Source organism: Schistocerca cancellata, chromosome 4 (genome assembly GCF_023864275.1).
Source record: "Schistocerca cancellata isolate TAMUIC-IGC-003103 chromosome 4, iqSchCanc2.1, whole genome shotgun sequence".
Taxonomy (NCBI): domain Eukaryota; kingdom Metazoa; phylum Arthropoda; class Insecta; order Orthoptera; family Acrididae; genus Schistocerca; species Schistocerca cancellata.
In genome coordinates this window covers 806,025,972-806,051,646 of record NC_064629.1, presented here as the reverse complement: position 1 = coordinate 806,051,646, position 25,675 = coordinate 806,025,972, and the positions used below count along the sequence as shown (strand labels likewise).

At 46.5% G+C, this 25,675-nt stretch overlaps 1 protein-coding gene across 1 annotated transcript in view; it reads left to right on the top strand.

Moving 5' to 3' along the window:
- The window catches only part of LOC126184441 (glutamate receptor ionotropic, kainate glr-3-like), a 109,283-nt gene that overhangs the window by 14,958 nt on the left and 68,650 nt on the right, over positions 1–25,675 (top strand). Inside the window, exon 3 of the mRNA XM_049926831.1 lies at positions 2,732–3,000. Within this exon, the coding sequence (XP_049782788.1) occupies positions 2,732–3,000 (269 nt within the window). The remainder of the gene's footprint in view (positions 1–2,731; positions 3,001–25,675) is intronic.

The following is a 25,675-nucleotide window of genomic DNA, read 5'->3' as shown; positions in this document are numbered from 1 at the left end:
CTCGGGCATGGGTGTGTGTGTTTGTCCTTAAGATAATTTAGGTTAAGTAGTGTGTAAGCTTAGGGAGTGATGACCTTAGCAGTTAAGTCCCATAAGATTTCACACACATTTGTAGCGGGCCAACCATAGCGCCATCTGGTTTCCTCCTTCAAGCTAGAGAAGTTCCCTTCTTTGCAGTTTTTTTTTCGTTTGACGCTTATTTCGTGAGATATTTGGCCCGGTGACGAACAATGGACCACCCTGTATATGTGTGGATAAGCTGAGAAATTGGGTCTGACAGAAGGCGTGCTAGGGTAGTTAGTGCAGTTGTAATGCCCACAGTGAGATCCGTGTTGGAACCGCAGTACGATACAAATTCTCAACTTTCCACACTGATGTAAACCAATGCCTAGTGGCAGATGATGTCTTTAATTCCTTTGTTCCTTTGTGTCTTCAGAACTCATTGCTTTCCACCTCATTTTATACTGGCGACTCCTCCTCTTGTGGCATCTAGTGGTAAATTTCCCATTATGTAGGGGCCAAAAAATGATTGAAATGGGTCTAAGCACTATAGGACTTAACACCTGAGGTCATCAGTCCCCTAGACTTAGAACTACTTAAACCTAACTAACCTAAGGACAACACACACATCCATGCCCGAGGTAGGATTCGAACCTGCGACCGAAGTAGCAGCCCGGTTCCGGACCGAAGCGCCTAGAACCGCTCGGCCACAGCTGCCAGCCATTGTGTAGGGGTGTCCGTCTGCTTAGCTGAGTGGTAACGAGTCTGCCGGCGGCCGCTGTGGCCGAGCGGCTATAGGCACTTCAGTCCGGAACCACGCTGCTGCTACGGTTGCTGGTTCAAGTCCTGCCTCGGGCATGGATGTTTGCTATGTCCCTAGGTTAGTTAGGATTAAGTAGTTGTAAGTCTAGAGGACTGATGACCTCAGATGTCAAGTGCCATAGCGCCCATAGTGCTTAGAGCCATTTGAACCATTTGAAAGAGTCAGCCTATGATGCAGCAGGACTGGTTGAGTTGGAGATTTTCTCCCCTCATGGATTGGGTGATGAGTTGTTCCCATCACATTTCATCATCACCAGCACACAAGTTTTCCAATGTGGAGTCACCCGAAATAAGATTTGCAACCCAGCTTCCGATCATTCCCGAAGGGGGCCTCCTGGCCATCAATGCCAGACGTTCATTTTTTTACATAGGAGTGTCCGGATACTTTTGATCAGATAGTGCAGGGGTGGTTCCTGTGCTATGTGTGAGTCGGCGATATATGGCAAGTCTCTCCTCTACTATCGTTTCGAGGGTCTTCAATAGGCTGAATATTGCTTTGGAAAGTCCGCCTCCGTAGCGTAGCGGTAGCGTTACCGCTTACGACGCAGGGGGCCCGGATTCGATTCCCGGCAGGGTACTGGGTGTTGCGTGTCCATCATCATCAATGACTCTCAAGTCGCCGATGTGGCGTCACCTAAAAAGGACTTGCAATGCGGCGGCCGAACTCCCCCGAATGGGGCCTCCCGGACAACAGCGCACGGCCTATCAGAACGGCTTTAGAAAGCATCGCTCCTGCGAAACGCAACTCGTCCTTTTTTCACATGATATCTTGCGAACCATGGATGAAGGGTATCAGACGGATGCCATATTCCTTGACTTCCGGAAAGCGATTGACTCGGTGCTCCACTGCAGACTCCTAACTAAGGTACGAGCATGTGGGATTGGTTCCCGAATATGTGAGTGGCTCGAAGACTTCTTAAGAAATAGAACCCAGTACGTTGTCCTCGATGGTGAGTGTTCATCGGAAGTGAGGGTATCATCTGGAGTGCCCCAGGGAAGTGTGGTAGGTCCGCTGTTGTTTTCTATCTACATAAATGATCTTTTGGATAGGGTGGGTAGCAATGTGCGGCTGTTTGCTGATAGAGCTGTGGTGTACGGGAAGGTTGTCGTCGTTGAGTGACTGTAGGAGGATAGAAGATGACTTGGGCAGGATTTGTGACTGGTGTAAAGAATGGCAGCTAACTCTAAATATAGATAAATGTAAATTATTGCAGATGAATAGGAAAAAGAATCCCGTAATGTTTGAATACTCCATTAGTAGTGTAGCGCTTGACACAGTCACGTCGATTAAATATTTGAGCGTAACATTTCAGAGGGATATGATGTGGGACAAGCATGTAATGGCAGTTGTGGGGAAGGCGGATAGTCGTCTTCCGTTCATTGGTAGAATTTTGGGAAGATCTGGTTCATCTGTAAAGGAGACCGCTTATAAAACACTAATACGACCTATTCTTGAGTACTGCTCGATCGTTTGGGATCCCAAAGGTCGGACTGAGGGAGGACATAGAAGCAATTCAGAGGTGGGCCGCTAGATTTGTTACTGGTAGGTTTGATCATCACGCGAGTGTTACGGAAATGCTTCAGGAACTCGGGTGGGAGTCTGTGGAGGAAAGGAGGCGCTCTTTTCGTGAATCACTACTGAGGAAATTTAGAGAACCAGCATTTGAGGCTGACTGCAGTACAATTTTACTGCCGCCAACTTATATTTCGCGGAAAGACCACAAAGATAAGATAAGAGAGTTCGTACAGAGGCATATAGGCAGTCATTTTTTCCCTCGTTCTGTTTTGGAGTGGAACAGGGAGAGAAGATGCTAGTTGTGGTACGAGGTACCCTCCGCCACGCACCGAAGTTGGATTGCGGAGTATGTATGTAGATGTAGATCATTTCCATTCTGCTTTGGAAAAAAAGCGAAGCTAAGGGTGAGGTGTGGGGCAGGACGCTGGCGATGGTGCGGCAGCCGTCGCGCGCGGGCGACGTGGACGCGCTGGTGCAGCCGCTGACGTCGCCGGCGTGGCTGTGCTGCGGGCTGCTGCTGGCGGCGCTCGTGGCCGGGCTGCGCGCCACCACCTGGGCGCACCGCCGCTTCGTCCAGCCCGTCTGCCCGCCGCAGCGCCAGCCTCTCGAGGACTCATGGAGCGACTCCCTGCTGCTCGTCGTTGGGGCCATCAGCGAGCAAGGTCATACCATACAAATTTTAAAAAGGACAATTTTTTTGTCTAAAAGTAAGAAATACAGTAGATTAGAAAAACATGTGGCAACGACTTTGGTGCAGTGGTAACACTGGTTCCCGAAATTAATCGCTGACGGGCACGGCTAGCATTTGGATGGTGACCGCTTGGATATGCGGAGAGCTGCTGACAATAGGGGTGCACTCAACCTGTAACGGTACCACCGACCACCTTAAGCGGCTGTCGATGCTAACATTATACACTACTGGCCATTAAAATTGCTACACCAACAAGAAATGCAGATGATGAACGGGTATTCATTGGACAAATATATTATACTAGAACTGACATGTGATTACATTTTCACGCAATTTGGGTGCATAGATCCTGAGAAATCAGTACCTAGAACAACCACCTCTGGCCGTAATAACAGCCTTGATATGTCTGGGTATTGAGTCAAACAGAGCTTGGATGGCGTGTACAGAAACAGCTGCCCATGCAGCTTCAACACGATACCACAGTTCATCAAGAGTTGTGACTGGCGTGTAGTGACGAGCTAGTTGCTCGCCCACCATTGACCAGACGTTTTCAGTTGGTGAGAGATCTGGAGAATGTGCTGGCCAGGGCAGCAGTCGAACATTTTCTGTATCCAGAAAGGCCCGTACAGGATCTGCAACATGCGGTCGTGCATTATCCTGCTGAAATGTAGGGTTTCGCAGGAATCGAATGGAGGGTAGAGCCACGGGTCGTAACACATCTGAAATGTAACGTCCACTGTTCAAAGTGCCGTCAATGCGAACAACAGGTGACCGAGACGTGTAACCAGTGGCACCCCATACCATCACGCCGGGTGATACGCCAGTATGGCGATGACGAATACACGCTTCCAATGTGCGTTCACTGCGATGTAGCCAAACACGGATGCGACCATCATGATGCTGTAAACAGAACCTGGATTCATCCCAAAACATGACGTTTTGCCATTCGTGCACCCAGGTTGGTCGTTGAATACACCATCGCAGGCGCTCCTGACTGTGATTCAGCGTCAAGGGTAACCGCAGCCACGGTCTCCGAGCTGATAGTCCATGGTGCTGCAAACGTTATCGAACTGTTCGTGCAGATGGTTGTTGTCTTGCAAACGTCCCCATCTGTTGACCCAGGGATCGAGACGTGGCTGCACGATCCATTACAGCCATGCGGATAAGATACCTATCGTCTCGACTGCTAGTAATACGAGGCCTTTGGGATCCAGCACGGCGTTCCGTATTACCCTCCTGAACCCACCGATTCCATATTCTGCTAACAGTCACTGGATATCGACCAACGCGAGCAGCAATGTCCCGATACGATAAACCGCAATCGCGATAAGCTTCAATCCGACCTTTATTAAAGTCGGAAACGTGATGGTACGCATTTCTCCTCCATACACGAGGCATCACAACAACGTTTCACCAGGCAACGCCGGTGAACTGCTGTTTGTGTATGAGAAATCGGTTGGAAACTTTCCTCATGTGAGCACGTTGTAGGTGTCTCCACCGGCGCCAACCTTGTGTAAATGCTCTGAAAAGCTAATCATTTGCATATAACAGCATCTTCTTCCTGTCGGTTAAATTTCGCGTCTGTAGCACGTCATCTTTGTGGTGTAGCAATTTTAATGGCCTTGTTCGCACTGACGGCACTTTGAACAGTTGACGTTAAATTTCAGATGTGTTATGACCCGTGGCTCTACACTTCATTCGATCCCTGCGAAACCCTACATATCTGCAGGATAATGCACGACCGCATGTTGCAGGTCCTGTACGGGCCTTTCTGGATACAGGAAATGTTTGACTGTTGCCCTGGCCGGCACATTCTCCAGATCTCTCACCAATTGAAAACGTCTGGTCAATGCTGGCCGAGCAACTGGCTCGTCGCAATACGCCAGTCACTACTCTTGATGAACTGTGGTATCGTGTTGAAGCTGCATGGGCAGCTGTACCTGTACACGCCATCCAAGCTCTGTTTGACTCAATGCCCAGGCGTATCAAGGCCGTTATTATGTCCAGAGGTGGTTGTTCTGGGTACTGATTTCTCAGGATCTATGCACCCAAATTGCGTGAAAATGTATTCACATGTCAGTTCTAGTATAATATATTTGTCCAATGAATACCCGTTTATCATCTGCATTTCTTCTTGGTGTAGCAATTTTAATGGCTAGTAGTGTATCTGTTCATATAACAGCACAGTAACCTATCATGTCAGATAAATGTGCTACTATCTAGTAAGTCAGTTAAGTAAATGGCCAATAAGATAGTAAACAGCAACATTTGCCTCTCAACAACAAGTATCTGAAATGAACTAGGTGCAACAGTTTATAGAACCAGTTACCGACACACATGAAACTATTAGTATTACTGAAGAGGGAAAAGCTTCAAATCATTCCGAATTTAAATCAGGGGGTCTGCTAATGATCATAATCTATAACTTGATTGGTCAGTACAGGGTCTCTATGTCTATGCATTAACCAGGTTGCATTAGAATAACACAGTAAATAGTTCTTTCTTAAACTCGGTTTGAAGCAACTAAGCAGAATTAAAATCTAACTACACTGGCTCTGAAGGAGCCTTTGCTTTGCTTCATTAACTAACTAGCCCAATACATGAGGGTCATTAAACTTTCATGGTTTGAAGAACCATGCTCATTAACAAAGCTACACCAGTATGTATGAGAAATGGTAAGTATTCTTATCATTAATTTTTAGTTACGTAAAGCATGTTGTTGTTGTTGTGGTCTTCAGTCTTGAGACTGGTTTGATTCAGCTCCCCATGCTACTCTATCCTGTGCAAGCTTCTTCATCTCCCACTACCTACTGCAACCTACATCCTTCTGAATCTGTTTAGTGTATTCATCTCTTGGTCTCCCTCTACGATTTTTACCCTCCACGCTGCCCTCCAATACTACATTGGTGATCCCTTGATGCCTCAGAACATGCCCTACCAACCGGTCCCTTCTTCTAGTCAAGTTGTGCCACAAACTCCTCTTCTCCCCAATCCTGTTCAATACTTCCTCATTAGTTATGTGATCTATCCATCTAATCTTCAGCATTCTTCTGTAGCACCACATTTTGAAAGCTTCTATTCTCTTCTTGTCCAAACTACTTATCGTCCATGTTTCACTTCCATACATGGCTACACTCCATACAAATACTTTCAGAAACGACTTCCTGACACTTAAATCTATACTCGACGTAAACAAATTTCTCTTCTTCAGAAACGCTTTCCTTGCCATTGCCAGTATACATTTTATATCCTCTCTACTTCGACCATCATCAGTTATTTTGCTCCCCAAATAGCGAAACTCATCTATTACTTTAAGTGTCTCATTTCCTAATCTAATTCCCTCACCGTCACCCGACTTAATTCGACTACATTCCATTATACTGGTTTTGCTTTTGTTGATGTTCACCTTATATCCTCCTTTCTAGACACTGTCCATTCCGTTTAACTGCTCTTCCAAGTCCTTTGCTGTCTCTAACAGAATTACAATGTGATCGGCGAACCTCAAAGTTTTTATTTCTTCTCCATGGATTTTAATACCTACTCTGAATTTTTCTTTTGTTTCCTTCACTGCTTGCTCAATATACAAAGGTTACAACCCTGTCTCACTCCCTTGCCAACCACTGCTTCCCTTTCATGTCCCTCGACTCTTATAACTGCCATCTGGTTTCTGTACGTAAAGCATAACGAACTGTAACTCTTTTAAAAAATAAATGTGCTTTCGCAAGCAGTCTTATGACCTACTCAAAAAGATAATTGGCTGTGCAAATGACAACGCAAGATTAAATTCAAGTTCAACTACTTTCTCATAAAAAATTAAGACACTCGGAATTAAATTCACTAGAATAGGATTCCAGTACAGGTTTGTGACTTGGGATAATCACGGGTGCAAGATAGAGTTCTTAGTAACACCTCGATTATTATTAAAATCAACCAAAATTCACAAATACCTGGTCCATTTGCAGAGTGCCAAATATAAACAATTTAGTGGAAGACTGGTGGCACTCGTGGCGCAATTTGCAGTGGCTGTTAACCTGGCGGCGATGCAGTCATAGCATCACTGTTGGCCTTGCCCTGTTACATATCTTCTTGGCGTCGGAACTACTTTTATAGGACCAAAAACTATGCCATGATAATGGTATCACCAGGTGCAGCAGCCGAGGCCCATAAATACTGCCCTTATCCTCTTCTGGCCTCAAAAAACCAGGAATATGTGCCACAATAATCCGCTACTGCTAACGAGGTGTTAACGACAGCATTGCTCAGCCCAGAACCCTTACCCGTCACAAAGGACGAATTGCCACTTGCGCGCCAACCACACCTGTTCCATTCCGTCAGGCTACTTCCGTAGCTGCGGGGCTTCCCCACATCTTTTACACTTAACCCTACGTTCCCTAACTATGGATCAAGTCATTTATAGTACATTATATAACAATCATTTCATTAGTTATCTAAATCCACAAGCCTAATTTAAAGAAAATCGTTCAAAAGTTTAACAAACTAAAACATGTATATAGAGTCAAAGAATTTCCATGACAGATACAACATTTTATATAAGCAACACTATAAAATGACACAGAAATATCGATAGAGATACAAAATATTGTGTTGGCAGAAGAGACAACACCGTGTTGCTAGAGGAGGCCGAAATGCACGCGTTTAAGCTCACGCAGACTGGCGTGAGGTCTGGAACAATGTAAAGTAGTTGAGTCTAGTAAGAAAAGAACGTAGTTGCTGGAATACTTAACTTTAATCCATAATTGGTGTACATCGCTCTTGACTGTACAGGTTTTACAATCTCAATATTAACTGGTAATGGCGCCTTGCTAGGTCGTAGCAAATGACGTAGCTGAATGCTATGCTAACTATCGTCTCGGCAAATGAGAGCGTAGTTGTCAGTGTAGCATCGCTAGCAAAGTCGGCTGTACAACTGGGGCGAGTGCTAGAAAGTCTCTCTAGACCTGCCGTGTGGCGGCGCTCGGTCTGCAATCACTGACAGTGGCGACACGCGGGTCCGTCGTATACTAGCGGACCGCGGCCGATTTAAAGGCTACCACCTAGCAAGTGTGGTGTCTGGCGGTGACACCACACAAAATAGGCCGAAAATAGATGTTACAAGGCCTTGTGAAGCGAACTGAAGAGCTACGTGACTGAGAAGTAGGGGCTCCGGTCACGAAAGCTGATAACAGCCGGGAGAGCGATATGCTGACCACATGCTCTCCCTTGTAAGATAGACACGTGTCTGCAGAGGATGACACGGTGGTCGGTCTGTACCGTTGGGCCTTTCGAAGCCTGTTGAGATGGAGAGAGGGGAGAGAAACATGTGACTTGCCCCTGAATGATCCTCGAAATCATGTACATCAGATGACTCCAGTCAAATGTTTCTCTAATCTCTTTTATATCTTACTTTCGGACAAGCCATCACACCATTTCTTTACAAAATATTTTATACTTCCAAGTTTTGTTCAGGAAGCATGAGATATAATATACATTCCTGGAAATTGAAATAAGAACACCGTGAATTCATTGTCCCAGGAAGGGGAAACTTTATTGACACATTCCTGGGGTCAGATACATCACATGATCACACTGACAGAACCACAGGCACATAGACACAGGCAACAGAGCATGCACAATGTCGGCACTAGTACAGTGTATATCCACCTTTCGCAGCAATGCACGCTGCTATTCTCCCATGGAGACGATCGTAGAGATGCTGGATGTAGTCCTATGGAACGGCTTGCCATGCCATTTCCACCTGGCGCCTCAGTTGGACCAGCGTTCGTGCTGGACGTGCAGACCGCGTGAGACGACGCTTCATCCAGTCCCAAACATGCTCAATGGGGGACATATCCGGAGATCTTGCTGGCCAGAGTAGTTGACTTACACCTTCTAGAGCACGTAGGATGGCACGGGATACATGCGGACGTGAATTGTCCTGTTGGAACAGCAAGTTCCCTTGCCGGTCTAGGAATGGTACAACGATGGGTTCGATGACGGTTTGGATGTACCGTGCACTATTCAGTGTCCCCTCGACGATCACCAGTGGTGTACGGCCAGTGTAGGAGATCGCTCCCCACACCATGATGCCGGGTGTTGGCCCTGTGTGCCTCTGTCGTATGCAGTCCTGATTGTGGCGCTCTCCTGCACGGCGCCAAACACGCATACGACCATCATTGGCACCAAGGCAGAAGCGACTCTCATCGCTGAAGACGACACGTCTCCATTCGTCCCTCTATTCACGCCTGTCGCGACACCACTGGAGGCGGGCTGCACGTTGTTGGGGCGTGAGCGGAAGACGGCCTAACGGTGTGCGGGACCGTAGCCCAGCTTCATGGAGACGGTTGCGAATGGTCCTCGCCGATACCCCAGGAGCAACAGTGTCCCTAATTTGTTGGGAAATGGCGGTGCGGTCCCCTACGGCACTGCGTAGGATCCTACGGTCTTGGCGTGCATCCGTGCGTCGCTGCGGTCCGGTCCCAGGTCGACGGGCACGTGCACCTTCCGCCGACCACTGGCGACAACATCGATGTACTGTGGAGACCTCACGCCCCACGTGTTGAGCAATTCGGCGGTACGTCCACCCGGCCTCCCGCATGCCCACTATACGCCCTCGCTCAAAGTCCGTCAACTGCACATACGGTTCACGTCCACGCTATCGCGGCATGCTACCAGTGTTAAAGACTGCGATGGAGCTCCGTATGCCACGGCAAACTGGCTGACACTGACGGCGGCGGTGCACAAATGCTGCGCAGCTAGCGCCATTCGACGGCCAACACCGCGGTTCCTGGTGTGTCCGCTGTGCCGTGCGTGTAATCATTGCTTGTACAGCCCTCTCGCAGTGTCCGGAGCAAGTATGGTGGGTATGACACACCGGTGTCAATGTGTTCTTTTTTCCATTTCCAGGAGTGTATTCAAATATCGATTGGTACTCTATTATTATTAAGAGTATGTAGATCAAGAGACAGCAGAGAAATTTCAACTTATGCCACACTTTTATAGCGGTCTAAGGCGCTGCAGTCGTGGACTCTGCGGTTGGTCCCGGCGGAGGTTCGAGTCCTCCCTCGGGAATGGGTGTGTGTTTTTGGCCTTAGGATAATTTAGGTTAAGTAGTGTGTAAGCTTAGGGACTGATGACCTTAGCAGTTAAGTCCCATAAGATCTCACACACATTTTTTTGAACACTTTTATATTTATTGTATTTTTTCAACGCGAAAAAAAGAATTACACAGTTTCTACACCAATGTACCTTTTTATGCGCAAAAACGTTATAAGTTAACATTTTGACACTTCATTTAGATCAGGCTTTCGTGAAATAATCTCATTTTCCCTCAAATAACTTCTTTTTTTCTTTTGTCTTTGTCCCACATCGACGCAGCGTCAGTATGGTTACTATGGATTTAGTATGGTTAATTTAAGCAACGTCCAAATGCCCTTCCTGTCGCCATGCCATTACCCCCTTCCCCCCCCCCCCCCCGCCCATCCTCCCACTCCCAGAAGGGAATATGTGTACCCCAAGTGTCGGCGTGCAGTGTTATTATCAATGTGAAAGAGTGTGGACGGTTTCTAAATGTTCGCCAATCGTGTAACATGAGCGGGACTTGGATACCAGCCCAGTATGCACCTATTCGGATGTGGGAAAACCACCTAAAAAGCACATCCAGACTGGCCAGGACACTGACCCTCGAAGTTAATCCGCCTGACGGATTCGATCTGGGAGCAGCGCACCTCCCCATTCCAGAAGCGTTGTGGTAGAGACTGACGGCGTCATGGTCAGAGGACGCAACGGGCCAGACTTCAGCAGCCTGAATATCGCCGGAGACATAAATATTATCGAGGTGACTGGAAGAATGACTAGCGAAATGCGTAAGCCCCGGACGATCGCCATGAACATGCTCCCAAGGTTCAGGTTCAGATGCCGTTGTTACACTCCTGGAAATTGAAATAAGAACACCGTGAATTCATTGTCCCAGGAAGGGGAAACTTTATTGACACATTCCTGGGGTCAGATACATCACATGATCACACTGACAGAACCACAGGCACATAGACACAGGCAACAGAGCATGCACAATGTCGGCACTAGTACAGTGTATATCCACCTTTCGCAGCAATGCAGACTGCTATTCTCCCATGGAGACGATCGTAGAGATGCTGGATGTAGTCCTGTGGAACGGCTTGCCATGCCATTTCCACCTGGCGCCTCAGTTGGACCAGCGTTCGTGCTGGACGTGCAGACCGCGTGAGACGACGCTTCATCCAGTCCCAAACATGCTCAATGGGGGACAGATCCGGAGATCTTGCTGGCCAGGGTAGTTGACTTACACCTTCTAGAGCACGTTGGGTGGCACGGGATACATGCGGACGTGCATTGTCCTGTTGGAACAGCAAGTTCCCTTGCCGGTCTATGAATGTTAGAACGATGGGTTCGATGACGGTTTGGATGTACCGTGCACTATTCCGTGTCCCCTCGACGATCACCAGTGGTGTACGGCCAGTGTAGGAGATCGCTCCCCACACCATGATGCCGGGTGTTGGCCCTGTGTGCCTCGGTCGTATGCAGTCCTGATTGTGGCGCTCACCTGCACGGCGCCAAACACGCATACGACCATCATTGGCACCAAGGCAGAAGCGACTCTCATCGCTGAAGACGACACGTCTCCATTCGTCCCTCCATTCACGCCTGTCGCGACACCACTGGAGGCGGGCTGCACGATGTTGGGGCGTGAGCGGAAGACGGCCTAACGGTGTGCAGGACCGTAGCCCAGCTTCATGGAGACGGTTGCGAATGGTCCTCGCCGATACCCCAGGAGCAACAGTGTCCCTAATTTGCTGGGAAGTGGCGGTGCGGTCCCCTACGGCACTGCGTAGGATCCTACGGTCTTGGCGTGCATCCGTGCGTCGCTGCGGTCCGGTCCCAGGTCGACGGGCACGTGCACCTTCCGCCGACCACTGGCGACAACATCGATGTACTGTGGAGACCTCACGCCCCACGTGTTGAGCAATTCGGCGGTACGTCCACCCGGCCTCCCGCATGCCCACTATACGCCCTCGCTCAAAGTCCGTCAGCTGCACATACGGTTCACGTCCACGCTGTCGCGGCATGCTACCAGTGTTAAAGACTGCGATGGAGCTCCGTATGCCACGGCAAACTGGCTGACACTGACGGCGGCGGTGCACAAATGCTGCGCAGCTAGCGCCATTCGACGGCCAACACCGCGGTTCCTGGTGTGTCCGCTGTGCCGTGCGTGTGATCATTGCTTGTACAGCCCTCTCGCAGTGTCCGGAGCAAGTATGGTGGGTCTGACACACCGGTGTCAATGTGTTCTTTTTTCCATTTCCAGGAGTGTATTTGGGCGTCTAGGTGAAGTTAAAGTCTCATGATCAAGGCAGACCGCCAGCTCAGGAAAAGGGGCGTGACTACCTCAGAGAAGAAAGTCGCGGTGACCCGAAACAGGTGGCACATAGACGTTGATCGTCCTGACGCCACAGAACGTGAGAGCCATATTTCTGAGGATACTGCCACGTAAGAGTATAGCCACCCAACTATAAGTAGGGGAAGGATGGGAGACGTGTGCTGTAAAGCGATGGTGAGTACATAAAGTTGCAACATTCACCTCCTGAAGGAGGGCAACATCGATGTCAGGAGCATGCAGCATTTCATGGAGTAATGCTTGTTTACGGCGCGCGCGAATTTTATTGACATTGACCGTGTCTATACGATAATTTTGAAAAGCTGCCATTGCTAGGAGGGCACGCTATGGAAATACGGAGGAAGTGCGAGGAGCTCCTCGCTAGGCCCTCTTGGAAGAGCACATGCCGGCCGGGGTGGCCGAGCGGTTCTAGGCGCTACAGTCTGGAACCCCGCGACCGCTACGGTCGCAGGTTCGAATCCTGCCTCGGGCATGGATATGTGTGATGTCCATAGGTTAGTTAGGTTCGAGTAGTAGGGGACTGATGACCTCAGAAGTTAAGTCCCATAGTGCTCAGAGCCATTTGAATCATTTCTGAAGAGCACATCATTGTGATGGGTAGAGAGTTGATTCCACCAAGGGGGTTCCATCGGCCTGTACAGCTCCAGAACATCCATCCTCAGCATAGATGTCGCCCAGCCCGGAGACAGACGTCTGATGGGGTCGGTTCACTGGAACACTTTCAGAGGAGTGCCCACAGGTAGCATCAGACGCAGAAAGGGAGGCAACTGGATCAGACGCAGGTTGGGGAAGATCGGTGTCTGTCGGTGTATGCTGATCGGAGATGGAAGGGAGAGACATCGCGTCGGCTGGTACCAGGGCGTCGGAGGATAGCGCATCATCAGTAGAAGGGTCGTCATACTGTGCACACATACGATGGAGGCACTCATCAGAAGGAATACGGCGCTGTCTCTTCCGTTTCCTCGGCAACCGTTGCTTCCTAACAAGCTGTTCCGTGTCGGATGGTGGACGACTGTCGTCCGACATGCGGCCAGACCGCAGCAAGGCAGAGGTCTATACAGCTCCATGGTCAATAAACATAGGATCAGGAGAGACGTCCTGTGGCTGCTGACGGCCATCGTAGTTGGTATTTCCGCCGACGGTAGTGTAGGAGAGACAGGCAAAACGCCCATCGCGTCGTCAAGAGGAGTCGACGCCGGTGCCGACTGATTCAAAGTGGATGGAGCGGGAAGCCCCCCCCCCCCCCCCACAGACACGTAAGACAGTGGTAACACAGTGAGCACCGCAGGGAGAGTTACGTCTCCGATCGGCGTTTGAACCATTCCGAACGGACATGGCCTTCCTGGCCACAAGGAGAGCAATTGCGCGGATGGCCATCGTACATGATGACAGCTTTTCAGCCGACAATAACCAAATAAGAAGGCACGTGTTTCCTCAGTTCAGTTTTGAATCTGATGGACACCACCGAGGACACAGTAGGATTGTAACATATTTTAGGATTCAGCAACGTGACTAACTGACAACTATGCCGTATGGTTTAAAGGCGGCCACCACAACGTCGGACGGCACCTCAAACGGGAGTTCGAAAACTCTCAACGGTCGGAAGCCAAAACCAACATGATCAACCATGACAGCTCCTACATGGCTGTCAGAGTATCGAAACTTGAGATCGTTAGCATGGCGCCCCACAACGTCGGCGCACAGCTCTTCATTTGCCACTTTGATATACACGGTGGTACTAATGATCTAAAAATGAATACCGAGAACATCTTGCGGTGGGAGACGCATGTCGTCCTGTATAATCGGTTCGCTTTTGGTTGTTCATGGTCAAAGGGGCCGGCCGCGGTGGTCGTGCGGTTCTGGCGCTGCAGTCCGGAACCGCGGGACTGCTACGGTCGCAGGTTCGAACCCTGCCTCGGGCATGGGTGTGTGTGATGTCCTTAGGTTAGTTAGGTTTAAGTAGTTCTAAGTTCTAGGGGATTTATGACCTAAGATGTTGAGTCCCATAGTGCTCAGAGCCATTTGAACCATTTGGTCAAAGGGAAACGTTAATTTAATCGTGAGTGGGCGATAGGAAAACTCCTTGATGGTCGATGAATACGGACACGAACATAAACCGCTACGCGGAAGTAAGCAAGCGAGCGCTCGCTCGCAGGCAGCATAAACGGGGAGAAGGAAAAAAATGGTTCAAATGGCTCTGAGCACTATGAGACTCAACTTCTGAGGTCATCAGTCCCCTAGAACTTAGAACTACTTAAACCTAACTAACCTAAGGACATAACACACATCCATGCCCGAAGCAGGATTCGAACCTGCGACCGTAGCGGTCGCGCGGTTCCAGACTGAAGCGCCTAGAACCGCTCGGCCACACTTGCCGGCGGGGAGACGCAAATACGATTTACGCGCCTCACCACTGGCGAAGGCAGGCTGCTATGCGGGCGGGTTATTTCCCTCAAATCAGTGATTAAGTTTTTCTTAATTACCATAATTAGTTTCTAGCAATCAAACCATTTTTTCCAAACTTATCCATCATGCTGGTTAATTTGATACACCATTTGTCCATTTCTCTCTCTTATTTGGCTATGAATATTAGGATAAAAATGCACCGAGCGATGTGGCGCAGTAGTTAGCACGCTGGACTCGCATTCGGGAGGACGACAGTTAAATCCCGCTTCCGGCCATCCTTATTTAGGTTTTCCGTGACTTCCCTAAACCGCTTCAGGCAAATCCCGGGATGGTTTCTTTGAACGGGAGCGGCCGACTTCCTTCCCATCCTTCCCTAACCCGATGGGACCGATGACCTCGCTGTTTGGTCCCCTCACCCAAGTCAACCAACCAACAAAAATGCATTGTGTAATTTTTAGAGTTTCTTTTTTTCGCTCCGCTTAAACATTTGACCAATAACTATACCACTCACGGTGCTGCTGTAGTGTTCCCATACTGAACAGGAAACAGCCAGCATTTGTAAGGGAGCGCTGTGTTTCCTTTAGTAAACGACGTCAAATATCTGATGAAAGCGCTGCATAACAATGATTCAAAAGAGATGAAAATGACGTTCGTAAGAGTTCTGTATCCACATTAGAAACAAGTGTGAGAATAAATTGCCTACTTCAAGTTATATTGGAGATTACAATTATTCGAGTCCAAGCTAGCTGAAGGGAAAATACGATCGTGAAGCGCTGTTGGTTATTGTATTGCTGGCTGTAATAGCCGATCGTTATGTAGCGAAATATGGGTAGCATGGCTAACTTTGCGAGTTTGTGGGATGGCTAATTTTGCGATTTTGTGGGGAAATGGTGTGCATTCTACTGACTGCAATTGCTATCATTTATCCTTTATCTAACGAGGTAGGATTCGTTATCTTCAGTTAACTACCATATGTCCTCGAGTTGATAGTGATGTAGTATAGTGAAATACTCACAAGCAGTTACGTTTGGGCTACTGAAGTTTGTAACATGTACCATACGATCACACTCATCGTAAAGTGAGTGAGAGGACCATTCATCATCATCAGCCATTTGACACCTATTGGGTGGACAAAATAAAGCTTACCCAGGATGCTCCTCAAGATGTGTGATTCAACTTACATTATCTGCATCCGAGAAAGATAATGTTGGGTTATATATCTTAAAGTGCACGAAATACTTTCTCAACCAGTTTTGTTTTGCCACCCTGCACTATTGTGCAAAGGCGCCTTGTAGACGTCTCCACGCGTTATAATTATCAGATGTACTCATCCATGTCACATACACGTTTTTCTATCTCACAGATATAATAGATATTACAGACATGAATTGGAAATGTCCGACTAAACAGACACCAACTGTGATGAAGCACCTTGGACATATGTGTGAATAACTGGGGTGAAAGGAATGGAAATTAAACGGGATGCGAAAGAGATAGGAAGGAAATGCCACACAGGGAATTGCAGCAATGCGACGACGAGGGTTGAAAATCTGTCCGGACATAGTCTCGGACCCCGATGCTCTGCCTCGCATGGTTGCCTTAACCGCGTCGGTCATCCGAACATGTTCTTCATCAGACTCAAATTCCCAACATCCTGCTCGCCGCGTCGCAACGACCCCCGCCCATTATCCCCCTCCCCCCCCCTCCCCACACAAACACACACACACACACACACACACACTCACAGATCACAGATTTTGATTCCCGTGGGAGTTAGGACGTTGGTTGTGCCCGACAAAACAGGCACCAATTGCGATGAAGGAGCTGGGACATATACACGAGTAACTGGGATGAAAAGAATGGAAAGGAAACTGGATGTGAAAGAGACAGGAAATAACGTCTTCCAGCCACGCGGAGCATTGCGGAAATGTGACGACGAGCCTTAAAAATTTGTGCCGAATCGGTACTAAAACCCGGATTCTCTTCTTCTTTAGAACAGTTGTGTTAACCGTCTAGGCCAATCTCTGGAAATCCAGGAAAGATCTTCCTTCGTCGATGTACGAACCATCTGCCATACATACGCATGTCAGATATGTGATACATGTCATATTCACCTTCATTTAATTTTCATTAAAGTCATAATTATGTTTTCCGCTTTAGTCTGTTCTCCGATTAATTTGTTTGCCTTTCTGTCTCTCTTGGTACCTCCCAGATGTTTTCGAGATGTTGCGGTCATGAATCCTGGTGGTGGTGCTAGTTCTCCCCCGTAAATTCACCTTGCAATGCAACACATTTTTCCCAACGATGATTGACTTGGTGGAGATCTTGGTTGTAGGACTCCGAGTTTTGGCTGTTCAAGAACGTTCCACCTGGAAACCCACCTCATCATCATTCTGCAAATACCTGTAAGGTAATGGTTCGTTTATCCGAGGAAAGAGGAAAAAGTCACTGGTGACATGTCAGGGGAATATGTAACTTTTTTAACTTTGTGTTCTGCCTTACAGCAGGTCTTGTCATGGGGGAAGCATCGTCACAGAAGTCCACCGCATGAGCGTCGAGGGCAGTGATTCCAGTGGTGATTTCCCGTTGCCTTCCACTGATGACGATGAAATGATAATGAGGGCAACATAACACTCAGTCCCTGAACGAAGAAAATTTCCGACCTCGCCGGGAATCGAACCCGGGCCCCTTGGCGGACAGACCGCCGCGCTGACCTCTCAGCTATCGGGGCGGACGGAGTATCTGGGGTGAGGCAAAATTTGAAACTCCTGAAGAAGTAATATGTTTGCAAAACGAGTTGAAATGTTCCTGCAGCGTAAAAACACTCTCTTGGATAGGTCCCCGCTATGCTTCATCTTGGCAGCCCCCCTTATCCTTCTCAGGAGGTATCAATAGAATGCTCATGTGACGGTTTGCCCCTTACGAGCATACTCTGTTAGCGCTACACCACGGGTGTCGCAAAAGACACTCGGCATCAGCTTCGCCGATGATGGATAGGTCTTCGCCTTTTTCGGCGGTGATGAATCCCCATATTTCTACTACTTCCTCTGCTGTTTTCTTTCGGGATCACAGTGACACACCCGACGCTCGTCCTTGGTGAGCATGCTGCTAAAGTACTCAGCAAATTTTTCATTCTTGATTTTTTCTCTCTTCTGTTTGGTATGTTTGTTATACATATTATTTATTTATTTATTTAGCGTATGGCATTACATATGAACAGCGACTAGCTATGGTGGATTACATAGTTTTACAAAAATATATTAATTTCATAATTTATTATTTTAAAAAATATGTCTATAAATTAATATCTAATTTGTCAATACATTCAAGAGCTGCCTCTGTCACTTCAAAGAAATCTTCCAAGTTCCCGTGGTAGGCCCTTCTGCTACAGCTTGTTACAGTGTGATAGATCATCTGATGTTCATTTCCACAGTCACACTGAGAAGATGAAGCCCTTCCCCATCGGTAGAGGTTTTCAGCACAGATGCCGTGGCCTGTGCGGATGCGACTAATTGTTTTCCAGGCACGTCGCGTTAGTTCCATACCTGCTAGTCTTGTGTCAGGTCTTTGGAGGGTCTGATGTTCCTCATGGGCAATAGTGTTCCACATTTCTGTCCACTTTTTTTGATACTGAAAGTAGCTGCCTGTAGCGATTCTGCCAGTTGGACAGATGGCTGCCTAGATTTTAATCGGTTCATTCGGAGTGTATGAACGTCAGAGTGCATTGGAAGCTCGGGGGTTTTAAGTAATTTTTGGTATTCCTTGAGGAGGGCATTCTGTCTTCGGAGGTCTGGTGGCGCACTGTTGCTTAGAGGTGGTAACCAGTATAGAGGAGTAGATGTGATGCAGCCTGTGTTATACGTAATTTTGGTATTAGTACAACAGATTTTCGAGCCAACTTTCAAACCTGCTCTATTAAACTGTAGCACTCGTTGTCGAAATTTATCTGTGCTGTAACGACCAACAGAATATCATCAACAGTATGAAGGTAATTCCTAATGTTTGAATCTAGAGTATGTTCAAGTCTTCTGCTACAAATACATGTGCTAGATGTAGGTCGATAGGTCTGTGGATCAGTTTTACTATATCTTTTTATAGATGGATATGCTCTGTGTTCTTTTCCAGTCACGGAGAACATATCTCTGCTATAAGGATCTGAAAGTTAGTACGAGGAGGACAGCGTTGAGCGACAGTCCAGGTAAAATTCATTTCAGATAATCGTTTTAAAATTATTTTTGGGAATACACTTTAAGGACGCCGTTTGAGAATGAAGTAAGGCAATTAATTTTCTTTCTTATAACTCGACAGCAAGCTGTTAATCGGACAGATAAGAAGCGTCTCGTTCATTGATAAAATCTTCGTGGTTTGTGAACTCTTGAAGACGGTTGAAAAAGAATAGCAACAATAAGTTGCGTAACATTATTTTGAAAGACTGTCTAATGAAGACGTCTGGAATAAAATATGAGGTTTATGTCGTAACTAGCTGAAGTGCTCGGCATTGCTCGGGATGTTTAATAACTGTCACACAAGTACCTCGTTGATACTCATAGCCGCATGGGAAACTGCAATAACTTCAAATCGAACGGCGTATTGAAATCAATGGGTATGAACGGAATTTCAGGAATGAATACGTTTTCCCCAGCGGCGTACCCCTCGACGATGGTGGCCTCTATTACGTTCAGCAGTAGGTTCTTCACGGCCAACCTTGTTCCGTTGAATATGTAAAAACGGCAATTAATTAATAAATAAGAATTTAGAACCATGTTTCTCTCAAATTCCCGAGCTTTCGCTTGTCCGGCGATCTAGTGCCGTCTGATGGTACTGTCTCCAGGACGGGTATTCTCACAGACATTTATTCTCGCGATAAGGTATTAGAGTCAGTTTACCACTATACATTTCGTTTGTTAGGCATTTAATTTTTTATTAATTTTCCTCACTGTTTCATCTGGATGTAGAAATTTGAAGTAAATCGGCCAAGAACTTTGAAGTCAATCGGTCGAGTTGTCTAGCAACAACGTTTGAGCGTATGTCCGCCCAAATGTTCATTAGGGGATATTGTAGAAATTTGAAGAAAAACGGCCAAGAACTTTTATATTTTTGTTAACAACCTTTCCCCTTTATAAGCTGTATTACATACAAATATTTTCAAGCCAGGTTATGTAGACTGATCATCCTCTTCGTTGATTGGTTGATTTTGGGGAGGGGACCAAACAGCGAGGTCATCGGGCCCATGGGACAAGGGAAGCATGGGGAACGTAGTCCGCTGTGCCCTTTCAAAGGAATCGTCCCGGCATTTGCCTGAAGCCAGGGAATCATGGAAAACCTAAATCAGAATGCCCGGACGCGGATTTGAAACGTCGTCCTCCCGAATGCGAGTCCACTGTACTAACCACTGCGCCACCTCTCTCGTCATCCTCTTCTCTTGAAGGTAAAGTGTGCAAAATTTCATCAAGATCGGAATAAAACTGTAGATTTATATGAATTACAAACAAACAAATGGACTCTCCTGTTCATATAATATGGATAGATATAGTACTAGATATGTAAAACCTGCATCGAGATGAACACTTGGTTACCGTCTTTTATCCACTTAAAACAACAAAATAGAAACTCAGTATGAATCATTATCGAAGATATATAACATGTTTTGTTCATAGATTTGTGACTGTAGACACTGCTTTGTTTCAGTGCTTCATTCTACAGTTGGAAAAGTAATTTATGTAATGGCACCACGAAAATCCTGCTCATAAACATAGGTAAAATAAAATCACAGGCAAATTGTTCTAGGGTGTGCGAAAGTAGCGTTTCTTCGATAACTAGTATCGGATTAACTGTGTGAAATGACAGAGAGACTATGATCCAATGAGACGTTGACACCTACAATACGCTCACGAACAATTGAGATAGAAATGGTTGTTGTGCTGAAGAGAGAGCAAAACTGTCGTTTCGAGGAATGGAATAGTTTGGCGCGTCACGTGACTGGGATGCCATTGGACCTTGCACTTGCCTACACAAGATGGCAGGACACGAGATAACAGTGCATTTGATTGCTGTCATATCGTTGGTCCCTAAGGGATGGGACGTTACATTTACAAGACTGCTGAGGCTTTGGGTGTTTCACGTTGTTTCAAGGGAGTATTGCCATTTATCAGAGCGAAGTAGGGATCTACAAGCATCTATGTTGATGTCCGTAATTTAATTTCTCGTGAGTGTCATTTTCTCGTAAAGGTCATGAGTATGGCTGTAGTTTGTGTGTGATAGTCCACAGTGGCAGCTATGATTTCTAATGCTGTAGCTCGAGACATCAGAGGAACGGGAGATAAAGTCATAAACGTCATCGCTTTGCGAAGGACGAAGTAACGAAGATTTGAGTTTAATGTCCTGTCGACGACGAGGTCATTAGAGATAAAACACAAGCTCGGATTGAGGAAAGACAGGGAAAAAAATCGGAAGTGTCCTTTGCAGCCATCCCGACATTTTCCTTACGCTGTTTAGGGAGACCAAAGATTCCCTAAATCTGAATGGCTGGCCAGGAATTTGTATCGCTATCCTCCTGAATGCGAAACCATTCTTCATGAAATTGTTTATGAAAAACTGAAGTTTCCAAAACTATGTGCTCGTTGGTCACCACAAACTCTAACAAAGCAATACAAGAAACAGGACCTGGGCTGTGCACTTTACTTTTTACACGTTATAGCATAGACCGTGTTGATGCTCTAAGCAAGAAGTGACCAAGAATGAAACCTGAGTGGTATACGTGACCCCTCGATCGACAGAATAATCAGTGGAACGGAGACACACAATGTCACCAGTAAAGACTAAAGCCAAGCAAATCAACATCTCGAAAAGTCATGTGCACAGTCTTTTAGGATCATTAAAGCGTTCTGCTAATGAATTTTGTATTGCGAGATGAAGCAATAAATGCAAATGTTTACAGTGAGGCGCTTATGAGCCGCGTCGCGCAATACAGAATAAACACCACAGAAAGCTCACAAACGATACTGTTTTCATTTATGAGAATGCGCGATATCACTCTGCCAACAACACAGGATAACTCTTATAGAAGTTTGGCTGGAGCCTGTTTGATCACCCTTCTTGTTACTTGTTACTTCCATCTCTTTTTCATCTGAGAACGTTCCTTAGAGGTTAAATGTTCAACAACGACGAAGAGTTCAAAGAACATGTTACCTCATGATTGGAAACACAGGCGGCAACGTTTTACGTGAACGGCAGACAAAAAATTGTGCCACACTATGACAAGTGCCTACAAAATGGTGGGATCTGTATACAAGGATATTTTAAAGTGTCCACTTAATACTGCTTCTTTCAACTTTTTTGAGTAGGTTTTCGTGGGATAACTGACGTCTATCTTCACGTGTCTGTTGTCAGTTCAGGTTGTCAGCATTTCCATAACGCTCTCCTGAGAGTGAAAGAAACCAGCAGCCATTCGTGCTGCCCTTATTTCTATATGTTCAGTATTCACTATTATCCTTACTTTGTACAGGCAATATTCTATACTACTGCAAAGCACTGTGCAGTGCCTTGCTAAGAGTGTAAGTACACCTGGAAGTCTTCCGCTGTAAAAACAGGAGTGCATGCGTTAAAATGATAAGTTCGTTTACGTTACTCACAATTACCGACAACATTCCGTTTCAATTAGATACTGCTTTGAATACACTGTGGAATTACACACATCCCTAGCTCAAATTCACCGACAATCCCTCGCGTAGTCAGTACTCCCACGAAACTAACTCGTGTTAGAAAGAAAGTAAAATAACTGATGCAGAGTGTTAAAGACCAATGTGCTAACGTCAGTTTGATGCAGCATCCTAGAGCACATCTTGTTAGAACACTATGATACTTCTCGGTGAAATTTCCACTTGGTATAATGAACAGCAGCCTCCTGTAAATGCCGGCCGGATTGGCCGAGCGGTTCTAGGCGCTACAGTCTGGAACCGCGCGACCGCTACGCTCGCAGGTTCGAGTCCTGCCTCGGGCATGGATGTGTGTGATGTCCTTAGGTTAGTTAGGTTTAAGTAGTTCTAAGTTCTAGGGGACTGATGACCTGAGAAGTTAAGTCCCATAGTGCTCAGAGCCATTTGAACCATTTTTTGAACCTCCTGTAAATGTTATCCATTGTAGGCAAATGGAAGAATCTGATAGTAACCGATTAGAAAATTATTGGTCAACATCTGAAGCCTGTCACATCGCTTACGTATTTACTGCAATTCCAAGAAGCTGTTAGAAATGGAAACATTATCAATACCTCACTGAGTTTATACCAGGTCGTGTAATAGGGCTACAAGAAGCTGGATGTTCCTTCTGCGATATTGCAGAAAGAGTTGGTACAGTTGTAGCCACTGCATATGATTGGTGGCAGCGGTGGTCACGAGAACCAGACTTTGGACGGCCACGTGGTACTACCGAGAGGGAGGAACACGTTGTTCGGCGTATGGCTGTGACGTATCGTACTGCAGCTGCAGCAACAATGCGAGCAGCAGTTGACACCACAGTGGCCCCACAAACTGTTACAAATCGATTACTTCAAGGACAGCTCCAAGCCAGGTGCCTTCTAGCGTGTATTCCACTGATACCAAACTACCGCCATTTGCGACTTCAGTGGTTATTTATTATTTATCGTATGGCATGCCAGTAGCATATAAACAAAAATTGTCATTACATTGCTAAGGAATGTACAGGGTGGTCCATTGATCGTGACCGGGCCAAATATCTCACGAAATGAGCGTCAAACGAAAAAAGTACAAAGAACGAAACTTATCTAGCTTATAAAGAGGCCAGTTGACGACCTGCAACCAACCTGTGTAAGTGCGTATGACAGCAGGACCACTCTCGCGCTTATCCCACGCACCCTGACTGTGAATTTGTACGTCAGTCTGATGATTCTACCCGTTGTGCTGCCATTAATGAACAGCATTCCAAGAAGTATTTTCCAACAGGATAACGCTCGCCCACACACCAGTGATGTAACTCAACATGCTCTGCTGGGTATCGACATGTTGCCTTGGCTTGTTCGATCACTAGATCTGTCTTCAGTCGAGAACATATGGGCATCAGCGGACGATAACACCAGCGTCATACACAAACAGCATTAAGACTGTCTAAGTGCTATAGACATGACACGAACTTACATCAGGCACCTGTACAGCACAATGCATGCAATTTGCATGCTCGCCTTCACCATTCTGGCTGCTACACTGGCTTTTAATGTACCAGCATTTCACATTTGCATTGCTTATCTCGCGCTTACATTAACCTGTGATCTTGCAATGTTAATCACTTAAATACGTTACTTAAACAAACGTGTTCCCTGAAGTACATTGGAAAAGAAGTCCCATGCTTCTTGGCAGAGCGTAGGGAAATGATGCGGGAGACCCGCACCGCCGTACTAGGCAAGGACCTAAGGGAGGTGGTTTGCCGTTGCCTTCCTCCGACCGTAATGGGGATGAATGATGATGAAGACGACACAACACCCAGTCATCTCGGGGCAGGTGAAAATCCCTTACCTCTCCGGGAATCGAACCTGGGACCCCGTCCTCGGGAAGCGAGAAAGCTTCCGCGAGACCACGAGCTGCGGACCGAAAGTACATTACTCTACATTAATTATTTTTTGATGTTGCAATTTCTTCCGTCATTGCAGATTTATGGCACAGTCTGACTAAAAGAAGGGATCAGCTGGTTTATTCATTTACCGGGTGATCAAAAAGTCAGTATATATTTGAAAACTTAATAAACCACGGAATAATATAGATAGAGAGGCAAAAATTGACACACATGCTTGGAATGACGTGGGGTTTTATTAGAACCAAGAAAGAAAAAAAAAACACCCCATATTGCTAGACCCGTGAAAGATCTCTTGCGCGCGTCGTTTGGTGATGATCGTGTGCTCAGCCGCCACTTTCGTCATGCTTGGCTGCCAGGTCCCCAGACCTCAGTCCGTGCGATTATTGGCTTTGGGGTTACTTGAACTCACAAGTGTATCATGATCGACTGACATCTCTAGGGATGCTGAAAGACAACATCCGACGCCAATGCCTCGCCATAACTCCGGACATGCTTTACAGTGCCGTTCACAACATTATTCCTCGACTACTGCTGTTGTTGAGGAATGATGGTGGACATACTGAGCATTTCCTGTAAAGAACATCATCTTTGCTTTGTCTTACTTTGTTATGCTAATTATTGCCATTCTGACCAGATGAAGCGCCATCCGTCGGACATCTTTTTAACGTTTGTATTTTTTTGGTTCTAATAAAACCCCATGTCATTCCAAGCATGTGTGTCAATTTGTACCTCTCTATTTACATTATTCCGTGATTTATTCAGTTTTCAAATTTATACTGACATTTTGATCACCTGGTATTTATATGTGTCTAGAACATAACATATTAAATATAATTTATCATACATAGCATATCATACATATATATTAAAAGTATTACAGAGAATATGTGCATATTTATATTCCATGTGCTGCCCAGAATTCCGCTGCACAGACTCCCTTATATTTGGCGATAATCAGAATGTCCATGGACACAGGTTTCGACAGTTTCCTGCAGTTGAGAAGGTGCTGATGGTCTTGGGGTTCACCACACTCACATAGTTCATCCCCTGAGATGTATCCCCATTTCTTCATCTTCTCCTTGCACCGAGATACTCCAGTTCTCAGTCTACTGAGTACCTTCCATGTCGAGTATGGGAGATGATGACCTGTAGCAAGTCCTTCCTTGGAGTTGTCCCAATATTTCTCTCATGATGAGCTACGCAAGAGTTGTATCCTATGGTCTGCAGG